A 27,389-nucleotide genomic window follows, 5' to 3' on the forward strand; every position below is an offset into this window, starting at 1 on the left:
CATTTTGACTTGTGAACAATCTTACCAACATTTGTGTGCGAGCTCTCGTGTGGCCACGTTTTCAGTTCCCTCAGGAATATGCCTCACAGTGGAATTGGCTTGGTAATGTTTTCCAAAGTGGGGTCCAGCATTTTACATCCTCATCAGCAGTATGAGGATCCCAGTACCTCCACATCCTCACCAAACACCTGTTATCATCTGTGATAATGCAAGTGATTTTCATGTTGATCCTGTATCCTGCCATCTTGCTGAACATGTTTGCCACTGTGCTGTGCTCTGTTGTGTCTCTCTGTGGTCCCATGGACTGTAGCCCGCCAGGCTCCTCTGCCTGTGGAATTTTCCAGGCAAGAATACTGGAGTGAGTTGCCATTTCCTTCTCCAGGGGATCTGGCTGACCCAGGTCAAACCTGCATGTCTTAAATCTTCTGCATTGGTAGGGGGATTCTTTACCACTAGCACCACCTGGGAAGCACAAACAGTGGTGGTGGTTTTTTTAGTGATTTGTTAGGATTTCTTATATATAAGATCCTGTCACCTGCAAAGTTTTACTTCTTCCTTTCCAATCTGCAAACCTTTGCTTTTCCTTGAGTAAATATTCTGGCTAGAACTTCCAGTATGGTCTGCAGAAGTGGCAAGAATGTTTTATTCTTGATCTTATGTGGAAAACACCCAAGTCTTTCATGTCCAAGTATTGTTAACTGTGGGGTTTTGGAGATGCCTTTTATTAGTTTAAGGAGGTTCCCTTCTATTCCTAGTTTGAGTGTTTTTAATCACAAAAAGGGGTTAGATTTTGCCAAATGCTTTTTCTGCATCAGTTAAGATGACCATGTGGTTCTCTCTGCATTTTATTCCACTGATATGGTATATTACGTTGACTTTCTTGACATTAAACGAACCTTTAATGTTTGAGATAAATTACATTTGGTCATGGTATACAATTCTTTTTATATGCTGCTGAATTCAGGCTGTCAGCATTTTTGTATCTATGTTTCTAAGAGATAAATGCTCTATAGATTTCATTTTGGTGTTTTGGTCTGGCTTTAGGTATCAGGGCAATACTGGCCTCAAAGTAAGCTGGGAAGTGCTTCCTCCCCTTCTGCTTTTGGAAGAGTTTGAGAACTGGTTAATTTTGCAAATGTTTTGGTAGAACTCAGTGAAGCCACTGGGGCCTGTGCTTCTCTTTGTGGATGCTTTTTATTGTTGATTCAGTATATTCCATGTATTCCAAACACAAGGACATTTCTGCTGTACTTTCTATTCCACAAGAAAAGGGATAATACTCTACACAGCAGTCCAAGTCAGCTTTTGTCAATAGAGTAGTGCAGGTCAGATCAGGTTCTGCCCCCAGTGATTCATATAAAAGAATTTCTACAATGTGCATCACAGCTCCCACAGCGCTAAGCCAGCCATAGCCCGCTCGGCCTCATCTAACTTGTAGGGCCAGCTTCCGTCTTTGGCTGGGCTGAAGAGGATCTTAAATTATCAGAGGACATTGAGGCATTTTCTTTCCTCTGGGAGGTTTGTGGAGTTCTGGTGTGGTCGCTCTGTAAGAGCCCACATCACACACCCCACACACTCTGGGGCTGTTCTCCCATCTGGAAGACACAGCTGGACAGGGGCAGACTGAAGACAGGCATGTGCCGAGACTGGATATTCGGATGAGAACCAAGGACGGGAGAGACAGGCCTTCCTTCCAGCTACTCTTTGTGTAATTTCCTGTGGTTTGGAAGGGGAAGTGGCATCAAGTCCACTTCCTCGATCCCTCTGCCCTCTGCCCTTGACCACTGCCCAGGTGAGGTCTTCATCTTCCAGGACCATCATCCCAGCCTCTTCCGGGGCTCCAGGCTTTGTTGACCCTGGAAAGATCTCCCCAAGTCTTACTGGACCTCGTCCCTCGGGGCCAAGTTCAAGGCCAAGTTCCCCCCACCCTGCTACTGAAGAGGCTCCTCAGGATCTGACCCCTACATACTTACTCCTCCATGCTCGCTGTGCCACTCAGTCTCACTTTCCCACTCTGCACACCAAATTACTTGTTCCCCTGACAAGTGAGGAGGAAAGAAGGCTTTCCAGGTAGAGGTTCACGTTACAGGCAAAAGACTGAGATGTTGAAGCATGTGTGGGATTGCAGGAACCAAGAACGTTTCCCAGGGAGTAGTGGGTGCTGAGACTGGGAAGATCCGAATTCTGGGTGCCAAGGTGACTGCATCCTTCCCTTTACTCCCCTAATCCAGGCGTCACCAAGTCCCAATCTGCCTCCTTGGGAATCTTCCTTGTCACCCTCATTACCTGCCACCCCCCTCACTCCACCTGCTCCAGCTCACCTAGACCAGAATTCTCTCAGGTTTCTCAGCCTCAACCTGCCCTTCAATTCGGATGCTGTCACTACTTTGCCAAAACGCCCTGCAGTTTCTTCTGCCTCCCAGGGTAAAGCTTCCATCTTCAGCTCTCTCCAAAATACACGCCCTGGAGTCAGAGTCAGCCTCATCTCCTTACGCTCTCGATGCCTCCGCTCACCAGCAGTGGAGCTCAGCCATCTCTGGACCACACATGTGAGGACCGTTACATCCGCAGTCTGCAATGAACCACACTCAGCGCTCACATCTTGAGCGGCCCCTCCCACACTGACTCGGGCTTGGCCACGTGACTTGACTTGGCCTGTGATGCTAGCAGAGGCTTAAAAGGCACTTGGAAACTGGGACCTGTTCTCTTGGAAACTGCTCCGGAGCCATCAGCCATCAGATAAAGACATCCAGCCACCCTGGAGCAGCCAAATGCTGGGAGAAGATACAGCAGGCCTTGGCTGAGGGCCAGACGTGGGAGTGAAGAAGTCACCTTGAAGGCTGCAGCCCCAGCAGACACCACATGGAGCAGAACCTTCCCAACGAGCCAAGCCCAGACTGCAGAATGATGAGGTATGATACGTTTCACTGTTTTAAGTCACTAAGTTTTGGGGGATGGGTTGAAAGGCAGGAAAATATAAGTGGGACACCATGGGTCATTCATTATTGGTAGGCTGCTGGCTAAGCCAGAATATTCAACATCACGCTGCAAGTGATTACACTACCCTCGTCCCCACCCCACAAACTCTTCCCTCAGTCCTTCAAGTGTTTCTATTTAGGAAGGCACATGTGTGTGTGAGGCAGGGGGTGCAGAGAGCGATGGGCTGAGTTTAAACCACAGGCCCTGTCCTTAGGAAATGAATGTCGGCTAGCACGACGAGGAAGAGGGTCTCCTTCGCCCTCATCCCCCAGAGTCTGATCTGCTCTAACAAAGAGCAGGGACTCAGTAACACGAGAGCTGGCTGGTGAAAGCAACCTGCCACCAAACGCCAAGGTCCCTGCCACCCTGCAAGGCCAGATTTCACTCGGGTGTCACATTCTCTGTGAAACTTTACACACACCATCTGCATCATCTGTTGCTCCTCTCTGCAAGGCTCTTTGGCCCCTGCATCAGTTAGGATCTGGATGACTTGCCAAGTGATGAAACCCCTAAGTCACTTATACGTTTAACTCCACCAGGTGACAGGTAACCCGTGTGGGCCTCGACAGCATCAGGAACCCTGGGCCCCGCCTGTCTTGCGCTGCTGCCTCGCTGGGCCTGCACTTCTGGGCTCACGTCCTGGCCTGGGATGGCTGCACCCACTCCTGCCATCTGGTCCACATGATGGGTCCTGGTCCCTGGTCCCGCCATCCAGGGCTCAGCAGGGAGGCGGAAGCATTATTTCCCCGCTTAGGAATGCCTTCTAGAAGCTGCCCGTGCCATTTCTGTTCACATACTACTGGCCTGAATTTAGCTGCAATGCCACACCGAATTTCAAGAGACCCTGAGAAAATGCCTTGAATCCAGGCAGCCATGTGCCCAACTAAAAATACAGGTGTCTAATCAGTATTAAAGAAACAGAAGAACAGACACTGAGAGAGAACAAGTGGTTCTGTCTAGCCACAGTCCCCAGCCTGCTCTGTCGCAGCCCTGATGATCCTGAGAGTTCCTGGCCCACTCCTCTCATGCGTCAAACATCACTGCCCACTCTGTGTGGATCACCTCATTTAGTCTTCATTCCTGTCCCGCTCAATCTAGATTCTGTTACCCCCATTTTACAGTCTTGCAATCTGAGCCTGGGCACCTACTCAAGGCCACACAGCTATTAACGGAAGGACAAGGATCTGGACGCAGGCAGTCTGGCGCCAAGGCACCTGCTATAACCACCACACACTCAGCCAGTCTCTGTGAAACCTAAGTGCACCTCAGGACTCCGCTGGCCCCTGGGGCCAGGGGCACTCCCATCGGCTTCCCAGGGAATCCTCCTCACTCGCAGACAGGAGTGTGGCAAGTCCAGTCAGTCCTCACCAGAAAGAAGCGCAAGGCTGGGCCCCCTTCTCCATCTAGTGACTTAGACCAGAGGACCAGCTATTTCTAGGCCTTTATTTCTCTGTGAAAAGGGGGGAAAGGCAATAAAATAAAAACGGCACAATTGACACAAAAAAACCACCAAGAGGAAGGGAGGGAGGTGGAGGAGATGGGGGAGGGGTCCCCATACAGCAGCAGGAGCCGGCGACCTGGGATGCTCGCGTCTCTCCCCCAGAGGGCGGGAGTGGCCCCTTCCTCCCAGGGTCTCTGCTCTGTCCCACCTTGTGTGCCCCCAGCCCCGTGGGGGGTGGACATGAGGAGTCAGAGTCCCGGGCTGAGGGAGGAACTGTGCCGGGGGAGGGACCTGGGGTCAGACCATGCACAGGGAGTGACAGCCAAAGGCCCCCCACTGTCCCCCCAGGGAGGAGCCTGGCGGGGGAGGGCGGACACCAGAGGCTGGCGGTGGCTCTTCTTCCAGCATCAGGCGAGAGACAGAACTGGGGGAACAGGAAGAGGCAGGAATCAGAAGGCAGCCAACCCGCTGCCCATGGCTGCTCCCAGGCCAAGCATTGCCCTCGCAGACCCCCACCCCCTCCCGCCGGTGTCTCAGATTCCTGACGCCTCACCAGTCAGAGCCTCCTGGGCGAAGTACTTGACATCCACGTCCTGGTCCTGGGTCAGCTTCTCGAGGACGGGCTTGACCTCACTCTGCAGCGTGCTGGGGAGAGAGGGGGGAAGGCGAGGGGTCAGCTGGGCGGGGCTGCTCGGTGTCTGCACAGATGCAGACACACGGGTGCATGAAAGCTCTCAGGGGCCAGAGCAACCAGTACTTGGAAGGCTGGAAGTCTCACAAACCAGGACAGAGGCCTTGGGGGCCCAGAATAGGTATAGGCAGGTGAGGTGGTGTGGAAAGGTGGGGCAGAAAACCCAGAACCTCAAGCCTCTGAGCCTCGGCCACATGACGCCGTGGATTTGTGTAATATTATCTACTGAGGCCTACTGCCCATCAGGTGTGGACACAGTGGAAAACCCAACCCTCCTGATTCTCACCCACACGGAGCCCAGACTGGGAGAAGGCAGATCAAACTGCCGACAATTAACAGGAGAAGCAAGCGCCCGAGGGAGGGACTCAGCCCTACAGGGTCCCAGGGAGGTAAGGGCCAAGGGAAAGGCTTCTGCAGTGGCAGTCAGCTGTTTGGGGGACAAAGGTAGCCTTCAGAGAGAAACTAAGGGGTGAAGCTGTGTCCTGGACAGACAGAGGTGCAGGCATCACAAGGCCCTTCCCCCAAAATAACCACCATTCTCACTTCCATCGCCTGCGTCCCCCTTGATCCATTTTTGAAGTTGATACAAATGCAATCGTGTGTGGAGGAGGGGCAGGCCTCACCTGTTGTCCAGGATGGGCCCGATCTTCTGCAGGGACTTGGCCACATTGAAGCGGACGTTGGCGACAGGGTCCCCGGCCATGCGCAGCACGGTGGGCAGCATGTGCTTGGTGGTGATGTCCTGCCCGCAAACCTCGGACAGCACCTGCAGGCCAGGGAGCAGCAGAGGGTGACTCTCCAGAGTCCTCGCTCCCTCTGACCGGGACACTTAGTGGCCGTCAGGCTTGGGGGTGAAACTAGCTGAGCATCAGGGGGACTCTGAGCTCAGACTCGCCCAGCCTGAGGGCCTTGATTCTCTGCAAGTTCCCAGGTCCCCTAACACCCTCCTAACTCCACCGTCTCCCTGCCCTGAAAACCCCCAGCCCACACTGTCCCATCCCAGCTCCTCTTCTCAGAGTCTCCCTCATCCTCTGGGGATGGGACTGGATCCCTGACCCTGGGATCCCTTCCTTAGTGCCGTGGTCTCCAGAGTGATGCAAGGGAAGGGATTACCGGAACAATTTTATGCTAACTTTTAAATCTCATTCTTTAATATGTAGTTATGTGGTTTATTTAAGTGGTTTTATTTAAGTTTATTTAAGTGGTTTATTTAAGTTTATGGTTTATTTAAGTGACTACATACAAGCACTTTCTACTGTTTACATTTCATTTACATATCACACATACACAGCATACATATCACACACACAGCATACATTACAATCACACACACAGCATACATTACGTATCACACACACACCATACATTACGTATCACACACACACCATACATTACGTATCACACACACACCATACATTACGTATCACACACACACCATACATTACGTATCACACACACAGCATACATTACATATTACATACACACCATACGTTACGTATCACACACACAGCATGCATTACAAATTACATATCACACACACAGCATACATTACGTATCACACACACCATACATTACGTATTACATACACACTATACGTATACATATTACATACACACCATACGTTACATATGAACCACTGTTCTAAGCTGTATAACCAGATCAATCTCACGGCCTCAGGAGTCTGGGGCTGTGATTGTTGGTATGAACCCTCTACAGGTGAGAAAACTGAGGCACTAAGCGGTAAGGTAATTTTCTCAAGGTGCACAGTCAATATATGGCAGAGCTAGAATTAAACAGTAGGTCTGATTCTAGAAAACTGTGCTTTAACCATTGTATCATAAATATCGCACATTTTGTGGGGAAGGAGGGGGTGCTCAGACAGACCTAGCCATCACTGTTCTGTCGGCCAAATTTCCCGTCTCCCCCATGCAGGTCCCCTCCTGCAAAGGCCCTGTAACTCTGACCAGGGAGCCCAAGCTCCGGTCTGCAGTTCCCCAAGGACTCACCCCTATGGCCCCAGATCCCACCACTTCCCTACTCCCAAGCCAGCTTTCCCCCGAGGACCTTCTCCATTCCTCCTCTCCCGTCTACTTCCCCTCCCCCAGGGAGAGGTGGGGGCCGGTGGGCGCTCACATTGATACAGAAGAGTGTGGTCATGCGGTGCAGGTAGTTGGGGTCCCCAGACATGGCCAAGACCTTGGGGATGATAGTCGCATGGGCCCACTCCTTTCCGAATTTCTCCACCAGCTTCTTCAGGTTGCTGGTGGCTGCCTCGCGGATGGCATAGACTGTGGGAGGAGGAGAAGGGAGGGGGAGACTCAGGAGGTGAGGGACTGACGCAGGTGGGGACTCATAGTCACACTCACTCCCTCCTGCAGAGCAGCCCCAGGTACCAGGTCACATGAGAACCCGTAAACTCGCAGAGAAAGAGAGGGCTGTGCGCTAGAGGTAGGGTTTTGTTTTCACGTAGCACGTTCTCAACAGCTCCAAGGCACGGACGGGCAGACTGAGGCTCTGAATTTGCCCAAGTGAATGACTTAGTACGTGGAATGGAGCCTGTTACAGACAAATGCTAACTTTTATTTTTGCCACTCCTAGTGAAAACAATAAGCAATTCTCACAATGGCCTTCAAAGACTGGGATGAGGCACCCTATGTTTCATAGAGTGTGGGCTCAAAGGTGGCAAGTGACATGTTTAAAGTTCGACAGCCAGGAAGTAGGATTCAAACTCGGGCTGTCTGCCAGGTGGTCCTCAGACTCTCCACTGGACCTGGCAGCCCCGGGTGACCTGATTCATCCACCTCCCACCCTGACCTCCTGTGGGAATCCAGAAAGCAAGGGAGCTGGTCCATGTACCTGGCAGCAATGGGGTGATGCCCACCCCCCACCTGCCCCAAACAATCCACCCCTACACCCTTCTGGAGCCCCAGACTCCTCCCAGAGATCCTGGGGAGGTGCTCACCATGATCCACAAGCCAGGCCATGCACAAGGAGTTGAGTTTCTCATCAAAGAACTCCACCCCCTGCAGGAGACGAGATAACAAAGCAGGGTTGAGACTGCGCAGATCTGGGCAAAGCCCAGGGAAACCAGCCCCCACCCCCGCAAACAGCCAGGCACTGTTCCACTTCACCTGAGGGGCTCTCTTCCCTTCCCTCCCCTTGACTCCCACGACAGCCCTCACACCTTCCACTGGGCCCTCACGGGCCCCAGGGCCCTGGCACAGCCCCCAGATCTGACTGCACCACCCACCTCCCCGGGCAGAGGGCCTGGCCAAGGCCTGCGCTCTCACCAGCTGTCCCGCCAGCAGAGGCATATACTCGATGATGGCCAGCCGCACCCGCCACTTGGCATCCTCCGCCAGCTCCACGATGGCAGGGAGCAGGGACTGCGACAGTTGCCGGATGCCGATCACCTCGTTCACGCAGTCCAGGTTGGAGATGATGTTCAGCCGCACCTCCGGGCACTGAGGAGAAGACAGGAGCATTCTGAGAAGGTGCACCGCACACAGAGCCCAAGGCAAGGCTCTGACTTACACTACACGCATGTATGGGCCTCCTTGGTGGCTCCAACGGTAAAGAATCTGCCTGCAGTGCAGGAGACCCAGGTTTGATCCCTGGGTTGGGAAGATCCCCTGGACAAGGGAATGGTACCCACTCCGGTATTCCTGCCTGGAGAATTCCATGGACAAAGGAGACTGGTGGGCTACCCATGGGGTTGCAAAGTCGAACATGACTGGGTGACTAACATACACACAAACACACATGCACATGTACACAGGTAGCCCCCATTAAAGTTAACCTCACACCACTATGAGAGACTTACATGGGTTCCTGCTTTCACTAAAAGAAACCCAAAGAGGATTTGTGCTTTTACCAAAGAAAAAAACAGCTGCTTCACTCTATGCCATTTCAACCTATGGCAGGCTTATAGGAATGCTCTATCTTAGCACAGAGTGGGAACCTATATTCCCATCTGCTTCCAAAAATCTCTGAAGCAACCTCTAAGAAAAGGAACACAAATATACTTAATTCCTTGTCCAACATCATATATTCCTGGAGGGCAGACACCACAGTCAGTTTTTCCTGCATCTCCCTCTGGGAGCTGTGGGGTGAAGAGGCATGGGCTGAAATCAATCAGTGAACCAAATAATCAAGTGTGCAGTAAAGGGTTATTAACTGGACAGGGCTAGGCTGTTCAAACTTGGCACATTCCAAACAGAGGACTGGCCCCCCACCAGCTTCTGGGAGATGATCTAAGGACCCTGGGCCATGTCAAAAAGATCATACTAACAATGTGACTTATGGTGAGGCCCTTGGGCCATGTGGCATCAACTTGACCTCCACACAGGCTGGAGACCTGTAACCTAAGGTCAGCCATCGGCAGACAGGATGGGCACCCTCTCTGGGGTCTGAGAGGACTGGCCTGCTGCTGGTCGGTGCCCTCTCCCTTCATGCCGGCTGAGACGGAACACATCAGGGCAGCCACCTCAGACCCACAGGGCGCTGGGGTCAGCAGGGACAACGCCCTCAGTGTGGGTCCCCCCACCCCTGGATTCCTGTGAGAGAAACCATTCTCCACCTTATTTAATCCATGGCACTTTGAGGTCTCTAGTAGGTACCTTAGCCTGAATTTGGATAGACATGAACCTGTCACAGTGCCTGTATGATCAGGGAGTCAAGGGACCGCCCATCTGTCCCTCTCCACTGCCAGTCTCTGAAGGTCCTGGAGGATCAAAAGGGTCTTGTTCCTTTTTTTTCTCAGTATCCCTAATGCCCAGGAAAAAGACTAGTACAGAATAAAGGCACATGAAACAAATGCCAAATAAGCGAATGAGCTACCGGGCAGCCCCCCAGGCCCACAGACACTCAACTCCCTGGCGACCCGGGCATTTGCCGCAGGTGCCGGCGACCCCAGGGAGCAGCTGCCCCGCCCACCACCGCCAGTGTGCAGAGCCCCACGGCGCCCACACCTCATCCTTCAGCTGGGCCAGGAAGAGGGGCAGGAGGTGCTCGATGGTGCTGTCTTTGCCCAGGATCGGGGAGAGGCCCATGATGACGGAGGCCAGCGCCGACTTGACGTGCTGGTTGGCGTCAGACACCAGCTCCTGGGAGGGAGGAGGACGGGAGCCATGGGGTCAGTGGCTGCAGAGACTCAAGTCCTACGAACCCTGAGACACTGCCTGCTTTTGTCCTCTCGATCCAGCCTGAGTGCACGAGGGGAACTGGAGTGTCTTCCTTACACATTTGGCGTGCCTGGAGTTCAACAACCCCTGCCCCCCGGGGGGCCTCTGCCCCAAACTCAAAGCTCTGTGGATGAGGAGATGCTGTGAGCTCTGAGGAGGAAGCACTCCCCGATCACGCTCAGCCCCAAGCCTCAGATTACGCCTGCCCTCAGGCTTCCTGACTGCTCTAAACCCAACACCGCCTGGTCCGAGGAGGCTGGGAACTCAGTCTGCACCAGGCTGCCCCTCACGCCCTATCTCCACCTTCGTTCCAGAAGGTTCAGGCATGCTCTACTCCTCCCACCAAACTCCCTGTTACCTTGATGCAGGGCAAGATCTGGGTCATGATCACATTCTCCCGACAGTCAGCGGAGAGATTTTCACAGAATTCTGTGGGCAGCGAGAGGGAGGTGACGGGAGATGAGACCCGAGGTGCCCGTTCTGCCTGCAGCCCCTCGGACACCAAGCCCACCACCCACACGCCCGCTTGCTGTGTTCTGGTCACCAGCACCAACCTTTGACCTTGTGGGAGGCGGCGGCCCTCACCTCGGCCTCACAGTCTTTCATCAGGTTTTGGAAGGCAGGGACCAGGTCCGTCTTGGTGATCTCAGGCCCCACCGCTTTCTGGAGCTGCAGGAAGGGAAGGAAGGGCGGGGGAGGTGAGAGGGCTTGCCGAGCACCTTCAGTGAATGAGCACAAAATCAAGTTACAGGCACCAAGACTGAGGCAAAAGCAGCCCTCAGTGTCACTGCTGAGATGTAACGCAGGTGCCGTACGGGCGACCTCAGCCAGGTCTCAGAGCCTCTCTGAGCCTCAGTTTCCCTGTTGTGCAGTGATGAACTGTGTATGGTGCCGAGGAGCTGGGCAGGGCTGTGCTCACAAGCGTGGCCCTGGAGTCCAACTGCCTGGCTCAAGTTCTTACTCTTGCTTATCATCTGTGTGACCTTGGATGAGTGCCTGCACCTCTCTGAGCCTCTGCTTCCTCAAACCCCGAGGGTACCTACTGCAGAGCACTGCTGTCTGCATTAAAAGTAACAGCAGACTGCCTTACTGTTCAGGTTACTCGGGTTGGGTTTTCTGTCCCTGATTCCAAAAGACTAATGATGTATGATCACTGTCACTTTCTCATTTGTATTATTTCCGTGTTAAGACTGTTTACCAGAACTGATATTACTCTTGCAATTAAAATAACACAATACAGGTTAGGGTCCCCCCTACCCCTCAGGAAACCAGGCAAGGAAAAATGCACAGGTTCTGCTGTGAAGCTGCTTCGTGAGGGCCTGGGGGAGCAGGGTGGTTCCCAACTGCAAGGAGAGGGGCCTGCTGCCCACTTCTCCAGCTTCCTCTCCCCCGAGAGCCATGCCCAACGTTCTTGCCTGTGCTCTTCTCACCACCCAGGCCCTCTGCACACACGGGACACAGTTCCTGCCCCGGCTCTCTCTCGTCCTCCAGAACCTGCTGCAGCACCTCCTTGTCTCGGCGCTTCCATGCCCACCAGCCGGCCCTGCGCCTGTCATGCTGTCTCACTGCATTCCCTGTCTCAGTTGACCTTCCCCCTTCAGGCTGCCTGTTCCTTGAAGGCCAGGAATGCGCCGAATTCACTGGACCCCCAACACCCAGCCACGAGCTGGAGCCTGACAAACATGTCTGTGCGACGAGCCACTGAGACTCCATGGAAAGAGCACTGTCCTCAGAGACATGGCATCTGTTCTGCCTGCTTGACAGCATCACTCTGACCATTCTAACATTTGGGCCGTGTTTTGGGGCTCGACTGTATCCCCTGAAATTCATACACTGACACCCTAACTCCCTACCCCAGTACCTCAGAATGTGACTATACTTGACCACAGGGTCTTTAAAGAGGTAACAGGGTAAAATAAGGTCATTAAGGTGAGCTCTAAGCCAAAACCTCTAAAGCGCTTATAAGAAGAGATGAGAACACAACCCACAGGTAACATACAGGGAGGAGGCCGCCTACGGCCAAGGAAAGACGTCTCCATCAAAGGAGATAAGGTTCGTAGGTCGGGAACACACACATGCTACTCTTCTCTGCTCCTGTGGTTCTCCCCCACAGAACCTTAAGTTGGCCTCAGAAACCTCAAGGAAATACTTCAAGCTGCCACTATCAACCAACCAGGGTTGACAGGTGAGCTAATCAAATGACAGGAGAGCTTCCTGCTTCGATGCCCGGATGACCCACTGGGCTTCACTAAACCCCAGCTCCATGTGGACCCACTCCTTCCTGAGGCCTCCGTCTCCCCGTCCGTGAGACGCTGTCTACAGCCCCTGCACGTACCTCCGTGAACTTGTCGGCCACCATGTAACGGACGCGCCAGGACTTGTCCTCAGCAGCCTGGCGCAGGGTGGGCATCACCAGGGCCTCCAGGTCCTCCTGGGGCAGGAGCTGGGCGATGTTCACGCATGCCTCCACCGCTAGCAGCCGCACCGAGTCCTGGGGAGAGGGTGGGAACAAGGAGGGGGAGCAGAAGCCCCATCAGCCCTGGGCCTCCTCCCCAGACTCGGGGTCCACCACAGGGAGAAGCAGCAGAGGGGCGGGCAGGCGGCCCCACCTGCTCGTCAGAGGCCAGGTTGGAGAACATGGGGATGATCTCGCTCTTGACATTGTCCAGCTCCAGCACCTTGGCAAACTCCCCAGCTTGGAGGCTGCGGCCCGCCGCACCATGGGGGTATCATCTGAGCACAGGTTCCGGAAGTACCTGGGTGGGTAGAGGGGGCTCAGGAGGAGGAAACCCTGAAATCCCAGGCAGCCCTGCAGCTCCTGGCTTTGCCCGAGTAATCCTGACCCAAGTGACAGCCTCTGAGTCTCCCCAGCCCTACACGAAGGAACTGATAACAGAACCCACCCCACTGGGCCACTGAGGTTTAAACGAGACGCCGTGTGTGAGACACCCAGCCGTCTCTCAGCGCACAGGTCTACAGCAAGCCACAGCTGCTGATTCTATCTATTATTGTGACCACATAAATAAGCCTCTGCTCAGCTAAGACACTGCACTGAAGCTGCTCAGAGCGTTTCCTTTCCAGCACCAACTGCTTCCAATTAAAGAGACACAAGGGGCCCAGAACAGCCCTCTAAGCGCCTGCGAGCAGCTGCATGCCGCTGTCCTGGCCGGAGTGATGGCTCAGGGGCTGGGCGTGCTGCCCGCAGTTCAGGACAATGGTGGAAGGACAGGAGTCCAGAGGGAAGAGAGGAAACACATGTTAATGGGAGATTTTAATCCAATTAAAAATATTGGTTCTTCCACAGGCCAAATTTCAAGTGCAAGCAACTTCCTGGGGTTCAGCCAAGAGGGAGGGAGGTGGTGGAGGCGGCGGCCTCCCATCTGCCACACCAAGACAGGCCAACGACTGCACCACACATCACTGGCTGGGTGCCTGCCATGTACCAGAGTCTGTCCTAAGCGTTTTATACACAGTAATTCTTTTAAATAACCAACAGGAGGAAGAACCATCATTGTCTTCATTTCCTAAATGAGCAGGAGGCAGTGCCTGGACTGACACCCGGCCATGTCCAGACACCTGCTCTCTGAGGGCTGGCAGAGCTCAGGGGCTTCCTGGTGCTGGATGGGCCTAACAGAGCCTGAGGCTTGAGAGAAGGGGACCAAGCAGAAGCGGGAGGAGGGGTCTCGCCAGGGCCCAGAGGCCGGGGGACTCACTGTCGAAGCTCCGCCTTGACGGCACTGGACACGCGGGGGTAGCAGACGGAGAAGAGGCCGCAGGCTGAGGTGCGGGAGGTGAACCAGTCGCCGCCCGCCAGCCGCTTCACCAGGGGCACAAAGTGGGCCTCAAGGTCGGAGGGGGAGTGCTCGTGCGAGATGGCCCGCAGGGACTCCACTGCCTTATCCCGCACCACCGTCTCCTCCACCGTGGCCAGCGACTCCAGGGGCGGCTGTGGGGCAGAACAGATCAGTACACAGCTCCTCCCCAGCCCCCCCGAGCTCCCGGCTGCCCCCCTGCAGGGACTCAGCTCCTCTGACAGGCTTTCCCTGATCACCAGAGGCCCACGCACACCCAGTGTCTCCTCTCTGAAGAACCACAACAGAGAACCTCACGCACAGGTCCTTGAAGGCACTTCAGTGGGGTGTACAAACCCCCAAGCTGTACATGTCACCTTCTGAGAGGGCCACAGCTGTCCCTGGCATCTCCAAGTGCAGTAATAATCACTGATGTTGACAGCAGGGTCTATTTACTGCATGTTCTTAGCAGGGCCACAGCTCCAGCGGTGCTGGTTCTAACTCACGAGTCCTGTGAAGCACGTCCTGTTACTGTCTCCATTCTAAACTAACAGGAAACTGAGGCACAGCCAGGCTAAGCAACTTGCCCGAGATGGAACAGTGACAAGCCAGGATCTAAACCAGGCCAGCTGGCTCCAGAACCTCCAAAGGGCTGAAAGGCAGAGTTGTGGTTTCTGACAGGCAACCACACAAGGATCTCACAATACTGGAGAACCTGGGGCTCGAGACTCTTGTTACTGCGAGGCCTGGAGTGATCGTGTTCCTTTAGGGACGTGTGACCGGCTGACCATGGGGTCACCTGGAGCCCAGCAGACCTCCTAGCACAGAGCAGGAATGCAGGAATTACTGACTTAAAGAAGGGAGACTCAATTTTTATCCTAATCTGTTCAAATAAACATGTGGGTGGAGGCTTGTGGTCTGAAGTCCAACCTGGCCTGACAGGGACAGAAAGCAGAAAGAAATCATAAATGGAGATGTTTCCAGGACCCAGGCAGGTGACTGACTGCAGCAACGGGCAAAGGTGACAGGAGGGGACAGCAGGGGCAGAGACTGGCTGAAGAGTGTCCAATCCAGGGAGCAGAGCTGCTTCCAGCTTCCAGCTCCACCAACTGTCACGGGGGGACATGGCCGGGGAAAGCAAATCTCGGGGTTTCCAAAAGCAGCCAAAAGGGCCAGGCCCTTACATGTGAAAAAGAAATCTCATTTGACACAAGCTTCAACGTGGATGAACTCCTTGAAGACGTTATACTAAATGCAATAAGCCTTTCACAGAAGACTGCATAATGTATGCTTCCTTACGTGAGGTGCCGCGTTTTACAGACTGAAGGTGTGTGGCAACCTTGCACCCACCAAGTCCATCAACATCAACTTTTCCAATAGCATTTGCTCACTTTGAGTCTGTGTCACATTTCAACAATTCTCAAAATATTTCAAACATTTTCATTATTAATGTATTTATTATGATGATCTGCGATCAGTGACCTTTGATGTTACTACTACAAAAAGACTACAACTTGCTGAAGGCTTAGATGATGGTTAGTGTTTTTTGGTGAGAAAGTATTTTTTAACTACGATAGGTATCTTTTTTTTTGACAGAATGTTCCTGCACATTTAATAGACAACAGTAAAGTGTAATCATAACTTTTATATGTACTAGGGAACAAAAAAATTCATGTGACTCATTTTATTGTGACATTCACTTTCTTTATTATGGTAGTTTGGAACTAAACCCACAATTTCTGAGGTATGTCTGCAGGCAGACTCAGAGACAGAAAGTGGAATGGTGGTTGCTGGGGGCTGGGGTGAGGAGCTTGGGGAGTTACTGCTTGATGAGCACAGTTTCTTTGGGGAAGATGAGAAAGTTCTGGAGATGAACAGTAGCAATGGCTGCACCACAGTGTGCATGTACTTAATGTCATGGAAAAAGAGTGGTGAAAACGGTAACTACTTCTTAATAATGGTAACTATTTACCACCATTATTACTAATAAAGGTGCGATTAATAATGGTAACTATTACTAACTCACCGTGATAAAAAATAAAAAATCAAGAACAAATTTTTTACAGTCTCATTAAAAATGTGGCAATGATACGTATACCACTAAAAGAAAGCCTGCAGACTAACTACAAAACACCATCAAGTGCAGATACCAAAATATGAAGACATATCTTTAGGGATCACGAAAGACAGAATCACAGGTGGAAATGGCGGTTCTGAGAAACAGTGAAAACTGAGCAACCTCCAAGGTTCTTTCAACCCAGGCCACAGGACTGGAGCGCCTCCTCCCTTCCCTTCTCCCAAACAGCAGTTACTCTCAGCATCTGACCATCTCTGACCTTCGCCATCACCCAACACAGGGTCACATGGACAGGAACTCAGGAAAAGCCACGGGGACAAGCCTGGAATCCCAGCCTGCCACTCACTAGCAGTGTGACTGTCTTCCCATCCAAGTACTAACCAGGACCAACTCCTGCTTAGCTTCCAAGATCAGATGAGATCGGGCGAGTCCAGGGTGGTACGGCCATAGACGGTGTGACTGTCTCTACCTCAAAGCGTGGACAGGATGACAACGGAGCTGACATCTCTGAGTGCTTACTACATGCCAAGTACTGCACTAAGGCTTCTTGAGGTGGTCCTCAATGTAAGTTCTAAGGACTCCCTTTCTACAGGTGAGGAAAGGACAGCACAGAGAAGTCAGGTGACTTACAAGTCACCCAGCAAGTAAGTGGAGCCTGACTCCCAACTGAAAACCTCACACGCAGAGGGCCAGGTGAGGCCTGGCGCTGCTCAGACACGCCCAGTCAACAGTGAGGAAGACAGGTGCGTTTTCGTTCAAATATAGTAAAAGCCTGCTGACCTGCTGGGTTAAAGTGAATCATCAAGGTTCAGAGAAGATGACCCCAGCCTGGCCTACACTCTCCCCTCCCTGCGAGGATCCTGGTTCTGACGCCCCAGGGGCCGGCAGGGGCCCTCCCGGCTTCCAAACTCACCAGCAGGCAGTGCACGTACTCGGGGCCTCCGACCAGAGTGGTGAAGGTGCCCAGCTGCTCCGCCAGGGCCAGGAGGACCTCGTCCTCATCGTAGATGGTGTCTGCGGGACAAGACAGACTGACTGGGTTACAGTCCCGCCCCACAGCTGACTCACCCTGGGGAACAAGCATGCTCCAGTCCGCTTCCTCAACCTGGCAGCCACCCTCTACCTGGGCGGGCGGTGGGAATGAGTGATTAGGTGTGCGATGCTAGGGAAGAGAGACCACCAATACTGTCAAGTTCAGAGCCAGCGTGACTTGATAGATATCCTGAGTCACTTCCTAACTAAACGACCAATTAAGTCACTTCATCTCTCCATACTTCAGTTTCCTCATCTATAAAATGAGGGCGGTAGTCTTACCTGCCTTAAGTTACTGTGAGATAATCTTGACAACGATGGTGGCATAGAGCACGAGCTCTATGTGAACAAACTTAATTCTCACAAGAAAGGGTTTAGAACACTATCTGGCATATTGTCAGTTTACAGTAAGTATTAGCTATTATTACTATTATTATTGTTTAATGCTCACATCAACGCTATAGCGCATGATGACCATGCCTGTTTCATACATAAAAACTCTATGGAACAGAGAAGTTAAGTAATTTGCCTAAAGTCACCAGCTTCTAACTGGGGCTGTAATTCAAACCAGCCTCCATCTGCCTTCAGACCCCCTTCCATTAGTCCCTGCACCAGCCCCCAGCGCCCAGCACACCGCACTTACGAACAATCTGTTAAACTCACGGAGAGGTTTCTCTCCTATCTGGCAGGAACCACCCCCAGAAGCCCCCACTCCACTCCCCACTCCCCAGGTGGCCCCAGGACTCCACTGTACCTGTAAGGAAGGGCAGAAGCTCACTGCGGGTCCTTTCGACCCCGAGGGCCAAGGCAATGGTGGAGAGCTTCTTGATGCTGTTGAGGCGAAGCTAATGAGGGGAAGAAGAAAAGGAAGGGAGAACGTTAGCAAGCCCACACTTAAGGTGATAGTTTTGGACCCAGTCGGCCGCTGGAAGCCTCGCTAAGCACGTGTGGGTGCTGAGTAATGCAAGCCTCCCAAGTGACTGTGTGACCTTGAGCTGTTAAATTACAGCGGCAGCCTCAGCAACAGCACCTGATGGGTCTCACTGAGCCAACACCCCCTTCAGCACTTTCCAGGATCACTCTGTCTGACACTGTGCCTGCATGCCCAAGTTCCCCACCCTCCTACTTGTGCCCACTCTTTGGCTCAATACCACTAACACACTCCACCTTGTGCTCTTAACAGCAGCAGCAGCTACGTTCCCAGCCTACTGTGCTGGGCCCAGTCCCAGGCAGAGTACTCACTTGCATGTCTCATTTAGCTCTCACGACAAGCTGAGGGCAGAGGGTTACAGGCCCTACCCCAGGACAGCAAACAGGCTCAGGGAGTCAAAGTCCCTTCTAAGGGTCACAGAGCTCTGCAGCATGGAGCGGGGATTGTAACCCAGTGATGGGTTAGATGGTAGATGGTGGTTTACAGTGGTGATAACAGAACAAACAATATTATAATGACACTGCTGTAAAAACATGACTAGCAGTAGCAGTAGTAATTCCACTAGTACGGTGGGTTGAACAGTGATTGCAAAAAGATACGTCCCAGTCCTAACCCTCAGTAGTGGTAAATGTGAAATACGCAAATGTAACTAAGTAAGCACCTCGAGATCGTCCTGAATTTGGGGCAGGGGGTGGTGGTGGTGCCATGAAACATTAGAAAAGTATGTGTCTACCCCTAATTCCTGGCTCCTAAACCCCTGAAGCTTTCTAAGAGACAGGAACACAAGGAGCATCTCTTGTTCTGATGTTTGATTTTCAATTCTGGTTCCTGATACTGAGCCCCCAAATTCCTTGGAATTTCCTGGGTGATGGGAATGTCTCTTGTTCTAATGAGGTGACTCTGGCTGGGCTCCTGGATGGGGCTGGTCACCAGAGAGAGCAAGCCATGCTCAGAAGCTGGGAACTTCCAGCCCCAAGCCCCATTCCCCCAAGAGGGGCACTGACCGGATGATCAGTCACGTCCATGTGATAAAGCCTCTGTAAGAAACCTCAGAGTATGGGGCTTGGGGTGCACCCCTACATACCGTGAGGGTGATGCACCCCAACTTCAGGGGACAAAAGTTCCCTTGACCTCGCCCTCTGCATCTCTTCACATGGCTGTTCATCTAGACTCTTTATTGCATCCTTTATTATATAACAAACTGGTAAATGCAAGTGTTTCCTCACGTCCTGTGAGCTGTTCCAGCAAATAATCAAATCCATGGAGGGGGCCTGCTTTAATGCCAATTGTAGGACATCCAGCAGGTGTTGCCAAGAACTGCTTGATCAGGAAGGGGGAAAGCCATCTGGTGTCAGAAGTGCTAAGTGTGGGAGGGGTGTGAGAGGAAAGGAAAGACAGGAGCCCGAAATCCAACGGCAGTGACTTACAAGAGACAGGAGAGAAGACGAAGAGACACAGAGGGAAGGCCGTGTGAAGACAACAGAGGGAGCTGGGGCTGTGTCCACAAGCCAAGGAATTTGTCAAGAATGGCTGGCAGCCCCTTGAAGCTGGGGAGAGGCACGGAGCCTCCTGAAAGAACCAATACAGTTAACACAATGATCTCAGACTTCTTCAACCTCCCGAGAGAACCAATACAACTAACACCGTGATCTCGGACTTCTCGAACCTCTCGAAAGAACCAATACAGCTAACATCGTGATCTCTGACTTCTTCAACCTCCCGAAAGAACCAATACAGCTAACACCGTGATCTCAAACTTGAACCTCCTGAAAGCACCAATACAGCTAACACCATGATCTCGGACTTCTTGAACCTCCCGAAAGAACCAATGCAGCTAACACCTGACCTCGGACCTCTGGCCTCCAGAGCGCTGAGAGAGAACCCTTTCTGTTGTTTGCAGCACCTAAGTTGCGGCGCTTTGTCGTGGCCACCCCTGAAATCGCACCCTCTGCTAACACAAGGCAGGCCTCAGGCTCAGAATGTTAGTGTCAGGACCTCATCTGATGCCCTCATCCCAGGGAACACAACCAATGCCACCTTTCCACCAGCATGGAGGTAGGCTCGGGGGCGCAGACAGCTGTCTGAATGAGCTCTGAGTGGGCCAGGACCCAACCCCAGCTGCTCGGGTGGCCTGGCCTTCTGTGTCTTCAGCCTGACAGCGGGGCTGCAGCCGTGAGCTCCTGTGCGGAGAGGGCAAGGCGACACCCCAGTGCTGGGTAGGCCCGTCAGCCTCGCCAGCCCAAGCACAAGCGGACTCCTCCCCCGAGGAGGAGCGGAAAGAAGGGAGTATGGTGAAGAGGGAGCAGCAAGGGCTCCCTCGGCCTGCTCTTCCCCGGGCTGTGCGGCTCTGAAGAGGGCGGAACGTGCCTGGGACCCTGCACCCCCTCCGGTTGAAGGCGCTAAGACTCTCTCTGGCAACCACAATGATGACAGCCTGAAGAAATGCCATGGTGGCCTCTCCTCAGAAAAACACCCCACTTTTCACACAGTGTCACTGGGTCTTTGGACCACCTGGGCTTGAAGTGGTCCACTCACCGGCCTGGCAGCAAGAGGGTCTCCAGATTAAACATCACAGGCCCTGCATCTTCTTTTTAGCCAAAGATTAAATGTATATAGAAACAGACCTACAGAAACATATAAACAACTAAATACGGTGAACGTGAACTGCCAGTGAAATCTGAGTGGGAAGCACACAGGCGCTCCCTGATGTTATCTTCCTCACCCAAAGTCATGGACATGCCCTGAATGCCAGACGGACCCCAGGTTAAGAGCTCCTGCACTGGGCTATACTGCCGCCTAGGACCTCTGGTTTCCATCTGTGCATGTGAGTCCCTGCAAAGATATTTTTAAATCACTTTTGCATTTGGATGTGACCATGAGACTAATGTCTGGCCAGTGAAATCCAAGTGGGAACGGTGTGTGTGACATCTAGAAGTGCTCTTATGGGGAGATGGGGGTCACATTCTTCATCCTTCCTTCCCTGTCTGGAATGGGCCTATGATAGCTGGGGCTTCAGCAACCATCTTGGGGTCTTGAGGTAACCTGGGACTGGGGAGGGCGGGATGGAAGACAACAGAACAACGTGTAAGAGCCTGGGACTCCACAACACCTACAGTGTCACACCTGCTTGAACTACCGCCAGACTTATTGATGTGAGTCATTTAAGTATCATTTATTCAGAGTCTTCCTATTATTTACAGCCAACCTTGGCTTCCCTGGTGGCTCAAATGGTAAAGAATCTGCCTACGATGTGGGAGACCCAGGTTCAATCCCTGGGTCAGGAAGATTCCCTAGAGAAGGGAATGGCTACCCACTCCACTATGCTTGCCTGGAGAATCCTATGGACAGAGAAGCCTGGCGGGCTACGGTCCATGGGGTCGCAAAGAGTCAGACACGACTGAGTGACACTACTACAGCCAACCTTAATCCTAACTACTCCAGTCAGTGACTGAGTTCTTTTTGGACAGAAAGACATAAGGACAAGCCGGCCAAGGAACGTCCAGGAAAGATTTTCCTCTTTGATGAGCGGTAGGAGGATGAGCAGAACCTCTCTGCTCACACCCATGGTTCCACGACCACACGTATCACCGTGAGCCAGGGCTGCTTGTGTCCCCAGCAGCCCTCAGCCTACTACACGAGACATCATAAATAAAAACTCCCTTCTCACCACTACATCCACACAGAAACGCTACCACTTTTTAAAATCCATGTCACATTCAATCCACAGAGCTTCCCCGATATGACCACATGGAGTACGGTCCCACATGTAGAATGTCTTCGCTTCACGCTGAGTGACACCCGAAGGCTCTCCTGTGGACTACGAGGCCCAACAGGACTGGCTCCTGTGTACAGGTTCGTCCTCACTTCCCATTCCCTCTCTTTGCTCCCTGGGTTCCTGTCATAGTAGCTCCCTCAACAGCTACTAAAACACAAACATTACGGTCAGATCTTCTTACTTGCTGACATGCTGTTTCCTCAGCTTCCCACAAGACACACCAGGGCTCCTCACCAATGCCTGCCCCGGGTACACCGGCACAGCCACATCACTACACATCTTAACTCTCATCATTTCCAACACAGGCAGCGGATCCTTGAGCAACACGGGGTTGGGGCGCCCGCAATCCGCTCATCTGAAAACCTGAGTCTAACCTACAATGGGCCCTCCGCATCTCAGTTTCACATCTGTGGGTTCAACCAGCAGCAGACCACGTAATACCACGGTATTCACTACTGAAATAATCTGCACGTAAGTGGACCCACACAGTTCAAACCTGTGCTGTTCAAGGGTCAACTGTACTTCTCTGTTCACTGTTTCTCCTTCCCCCCCAGAACGTGGGCTTCACAAGGGCAGGGATTCTGTCTTCTGCACTCTGTGCCTCCAAATCCCAGGGCACAGCCTGGCAAACAAGAAGAGTCCAATAAATGCTGGATTAATTTTTTTAAATCTAGGCTACACATCTATTTCTACAGGCAGAGAAGGAAAGAACCTGGGGGAATATGCTCCAAACTGCTACAGTCTGGTAGAGCCGGTGGCTGGGAATGAGCGGGGTGGCAGGCGCTGCAAGGTGGCTGCTTTAACAAGCCTCAGCCCTGGAAACGCCCAGGGAGTGACGCAAGTGCCTCTTCAACGTCTATAAAATCCTAACATCCTTCCACCTCATTCCACGAAGAATCATGTTTTTAAATGAACATAATGTGTGTGGGTGTGTGCAGGCAGATGGGGGTGAAAAGTTCTGCATCACCAGAGTGAAATGAGGACCACAATCTCTATTTCTGGAGCATCTGATTTTTTTTTTAAAGTAAAGAATGAACAAGTATGCACTCTGGCTTTACCAATTGGCTAAGGTCCCCAGGTAAATCCCTGCTACCTCAGAACTTCAGTTTCCTCACTGTAAGATGGTTATCACAACAATGCCTGTCTCACAGGATTGCTGGGATAATCAAATAAAGAAGACACAGAGCCTGGCATGAAGCAAGCACGCAAGTGTTAACCATTATTCTTATCATTATTTCTCATGTATTTTTATTTCTTGAGCAGGGAACAAATAGTTCACCTGAAATAGAAAGGAAAAAAGTAATCTCCCCACCTCCTTGGAAACCGCAGCACAAACGAGTCCTTTCTTAGCAGTTTACCTGGCCTTATAATTATGGTGGTGCCTGCTCCCCCATTTGGAAGGTGATTTGTCTCTGGGATGAGGAAGGGGCATGACTGTTACCAGCTGGTGATTCCCGAACCGAGTACAGGGCTGGGTCAAAAACAGCAAGCATAAATATTTTTCAAGTCTTTAAAAATGCAGGTCATCCAGAGACGGCACGGCAGAGCCTGGATCTTGAACTCACATCCTTCACCACCACCCTACACCAACTAAACTCTCAGAGCAACCTGATTACTGAGTTCTGCTTCAAACACCCATGTTCTCTATGTGCTCCAGAAAAGAAACCAGAGTCTGGGACGTCATATTTCTAAGGTGTGGGCACCCAAGATGTCTTAGACCATGCAAGAACCTGCTGTCTTTACACAGTTTATCTCATTTAATCCTCACAGCACACCCTGCCGGGTGTGTCTCCCACCCTTTTTCTCACTTAACAAGAAAATCAAGGCCCAGAAGGGTTGAGTAACTCATCAAGTTGCCAGACCAGGACTTGAAACCCTGGTCTGCCTCCACCCATGGCACAGCCACCTCTGTGTCACCTCCGGGCCTACTCTGTCTCCACAGGGCCCAGCTTGGTGGTGCAAAGTGCTGCCCTGAAACCCAATGCTGTTGGCAAAGTCCTATTTCAGTATTTATTGGGTTGTGTGACAATGACCAAACATTCAGAATGAAGATTCAGAATCTGATTTAAAGGAGCCAATTGTAAAAGGACACTTCTGGAACAATCAGGAAAATCTGATTTATGTATATGAATTTATTGTTAGATGACATCAAAGATCACTGTAAAAACTTTGTCATGTATGATGCTTTTCAACTGTGGTGTTGGAAGAAGACTCTTGAGAGTCCTTTGGACTGCAAGGAGATCAAACCAGTCAATCCTAAAGGAGATCAATCCTGAGTATTCATTGGAAGGACTGATGCTGAAGCTGAAACTCCAATACTTTGGCCACCTGATGTGAAGAACTGACTCATTTGAAAAGCCCCTGATGCTGGGAAAGACTGAAGGCAGAAGGGGATGACGGAAGATGAGATGGTTGAATGTCATCACTGACTCAATGTCGAGCTTGACTAAACTCCAGGAGTTGGTGATGGACAGGGAGGCCTGGGGTGCTGCAATCCATGGGGTCGCAGAGTCGGACACGACTAAGTGACTGAACTGAACTGATGTATGATAATGTCACTGTGGTTATTAAAATGCCCGTTGTTTTAGGACTTCCCTGGTTGTCCAGGGGTTAAGACTCCATGCTTCCAATGCAGGGGGCACTAGTCTGATCCCTTGTTGGGGAACAAAGATCCCACATGCTGTGCCACACAGCCAAATTAAAAAAAGTCCATGGTTTTAGAGGTGCATAATGAAGTGTGTAGGAGACAGTATCTGGGGCATGGGATTTATTTTTAAAATACTTCAGCAAAAAAAAAAAAAAAAGTGTGTGTGGGAGAGGATGAGAAACAGGTGAAAAAATATGATAAAATTTTTTTAAAAAACTGCTGAATCTGGATTTGGTACTATTTTCTCTGTGGATTCAGATTTGACAATCAAAAATCATTTACTGGAAAAAAACCCAGCACCTATCTCAGATTTCTTTTGTGAGGACTCAACAAACACACACAAAGCACTTAGCAGGCTAGCATACAGCAGGGTTTCTTAGCCTCGGCACCACTGACCTCTGGAGCTGGACCATCCCTTGTGAAGGGAGGGCCTGGGCAGTGCAGGATGTTGGGTAGCATACCTAGCTACTGCTTGCGGCACTCGTCCCACCAGTCGTGACAACCTGTTAAGACCCACTGCTCTATAGTAACCATTAAGAGAATAGTTTTTAAATTCCTGAAGCATCTCACCTTTGAGAGATGAAGCCCTCACCTTACCACAAGCGGCAGACTAAATTTAATGAAAACCTAAAACATGTCACGCACTGTTCTAAGCATTTTCCTTGTACTAACCTATTTAATCCTTGAAATATCCCTATGAAATGCTAAGTATTACTTTTGGGGCGGAGGAGGGGGGGGCTCCACTGCACAGCTTGCGGGACCCTAGTTCCCCAACCACAGGCTGAACTCTGAGCCCAATACAGTGAAAGTGCCGAGTTCCAGACACTGGACCGCCAGGGAATTCCCTATTCCCACTTCATAGATGAGAAAACTGAAGCAGACAGTATAAGTAACACAGAAACCTGGTCTCTCCACCCGTGGACCACATTTTAAGAAACGTGGGGCCCCAAACAACCCGAGACAATGCAACCCAGTCACTGCTTCTCATTGGCTAAGGAAGCAATTTCTTTGAACCTCACTTTTCAAATATAAAACCATAAACTGCTATGACAACTGAATGAGGTCATCACTGAATGCCTTCTTAAGGGGCCAATTCCACTGCAACCTCCCAACCAGGCAGATGCTGCTTCCTCACTCATCATTATTCCTTACAGATGAGGAATCTGGACCCAGAACACGCAAGGCACTGACTGGTCCAGGGCACACAGGGAGTGCACCGGTAGTGCTGGCATTCAAACCTCAGTCATCTTGACTCCTCCATCACTCACCACACCGCATCCAAACCACCAGCAAACCCCAACAACTCTCCTTTTCAAGATACCCCCAATCCTGCCAATGCTGGTGCTGCTCTGCAGTGGCATCCAGAAAGGTCTCTCTGCTCCTGCCTGGGCCCTATTCGACAGCAAAAACTCAAGAGCATGTCATTCCTCTATGCAAAGCCTGGCACTGGCTCCTCCACCTCACCAAAGTCTTTGCCTTGCTGGTCCACAGGCCTCACTTGATCTAGCTCTGGATTAATCCTCATCTGCCACCACTTCGACATTCACTGGGCAGCTGGCCTTGCTGTTCTGACTCCCGAACTACGGTCATAAGAGCCCAAACCACAGAGGCTGGGCCAGTGTAACCCGCACAATTTTATCAATGGGGAAACTGAGGCCCAAAGAGAGGATCGAAACTCTTCAATCACCACTCCCCACAATTACAGCTAACATTTATTGGGCCCTTACAACAGACCGGGCGCCGTTCTATATGACTCGTATTATTAACTCGTTCAGCCCCTTTACAAACTCCCATTGAAACCAGGACTATTATTAGACCACAGTTTATGGAAAACAAAGGCCCAGATTGGTGAAGTAATCGGCCCAAGGTCACTCGGGTGAGAGGCAGGGCTGGGATAGGCAAACCCTAGAACCCTACCTCTTCTCAACACTTCGCCTGCTGGGCTCAGATACCTGAACCTCCCGCTCCCACACATTAGAAATGTTAAGTCTGTTTAGTACACTGCCCACCCTCCACTCAACGGGAGGATCCTGGAAGGGGGGCGAGTTTCCACCTCGTAATTCGTACCTGAATTTGGCCAGTTCCCACTTTGGGAGTGAGCTTTTCGCCCCTCTCCCCTTCGGGGGTCTACACCAAAACTGGAGAGAGTGGAGGGCAGGAATTGTATAGTCAGTCTTCACGTCTCAGTCTCCATTTGGGAAGTTTACCCCACAGCGCAGAGCCTTAGCCGCTGAAACCGTGAAGGGTGAAAACTACCCGGACCCCCCACCAATCAGGCGGCCCCTCCCCCACTCGGAGCAAGTCACGCGCCCACCGCATCCCCGAGGCGCCATTCAAGGGCTGCTGCCGCCAATCACCGAGCCGTTCCTTCGCCTCTCCCCCACCCAATCGGTCGACTCTCTCCAGAGCAGCGGCCTCGTAGGCCCGGGGCCCCGCGCGCACTTCGCAGGCCCAGGACCCTCCAAGCTCGCTTTCGCTCCCGCCCTCCGCTGGACCGACAACCAATCCCGGGCACCGTCTCATCGAGTCCGGGGAGCCTAACATATGAAAACGGAATGCTGATTGGCCGCCGCCCCTTCCGCCACTCCCAGCGAACACTGAACCTTGTCCGCGAGGGACGCCCGTGCCCCCAGGTCCCCTTTCCCTTCTTCCTCAAGTCCCCGTTGCTTCCGGACCTGAACATCCTCGTTGCGGAGCTCGTCTATGAGCACCGCGATGGGGTAGAGCGAGTCGTCGCCATCGGCCGCCGCCATCTTGGGCCCGTCCCGTTCCTGTCAAGACTGCGGCCAGCGCCGTGCTAAAACCGGGATGGGGAGGGGTTGGGCTGGGAGGAGGAAAGAAA

The 27,389-nt window shown here is 52.1% G+C and overlaps 1 protein-coding gene and 1 long non-coding RNA gene across 2 annotated transcripts; one reads left to right on the forward strand and one right to left on the reverse strand.

The window, feature by feature from the left end:
• Positions 1 to 165: 165 nt before the first annotated feature.
• On the forward strand, positions 166 to 4,844 carry LOC113875621. Its single transcript, XR_003506315.1, has 2 exons — positions 166 to 2,912; positions 3,519 to 4,844. It is a non-coding gene; the product is annotated as an uncharacterized LOC113875621 (long non-coding RNA).
• On the reverse strand, positions 4,406 to 27,389 carry LOC113875586 (serine/threonine-protein phosphatase 2A 65 kDa regulatory subunit A alpha isoform-like). Its single transcript, XM_027514116.1, is given in 16 exon segments — positions 4,406 to 4,844; positions 4,974 to 5,065; positions 5,735 to 5,877; positions 7,245 to 7,399; positions 8,074 to 8,134; positions 8,402 to 8,575; positions 10,082 to 10,216; positions 10,653 to 10,723; positions 10,849 to 10,963; positions 12,630 to 12,785; positions 12,904 to 12,989; positions 12,992 to 13,050; positions 14,008 to 14,240; positions 17,076 to 17,176; positions 17,949 to 18,039; positions 27,223 to 27,389. Coding segments are annotated over 16 exon segments (1,767 nt in total). The 5' UTR covers positions 27,301 to 27,389; the 3' UTR covers positions 4,406 to 4,827.

This window comes from Bos indicus x Bos taurus, chromosome 18, assembly GCF_003369695.1.
Source record: "Bos indicus x Bos taurus breed Angus x Brahman F1 hybrid chromosome 18, Bos_hybrid_MaternalHap_v2.0, whole genome shotgun sequence".
NCBI classification, from domain to species: Eukaryota; Metazoa; Chordata; class Mammalia; order Artiodactyla; family Bovidae; genus Bos; species Bos indicus x Bos taurus.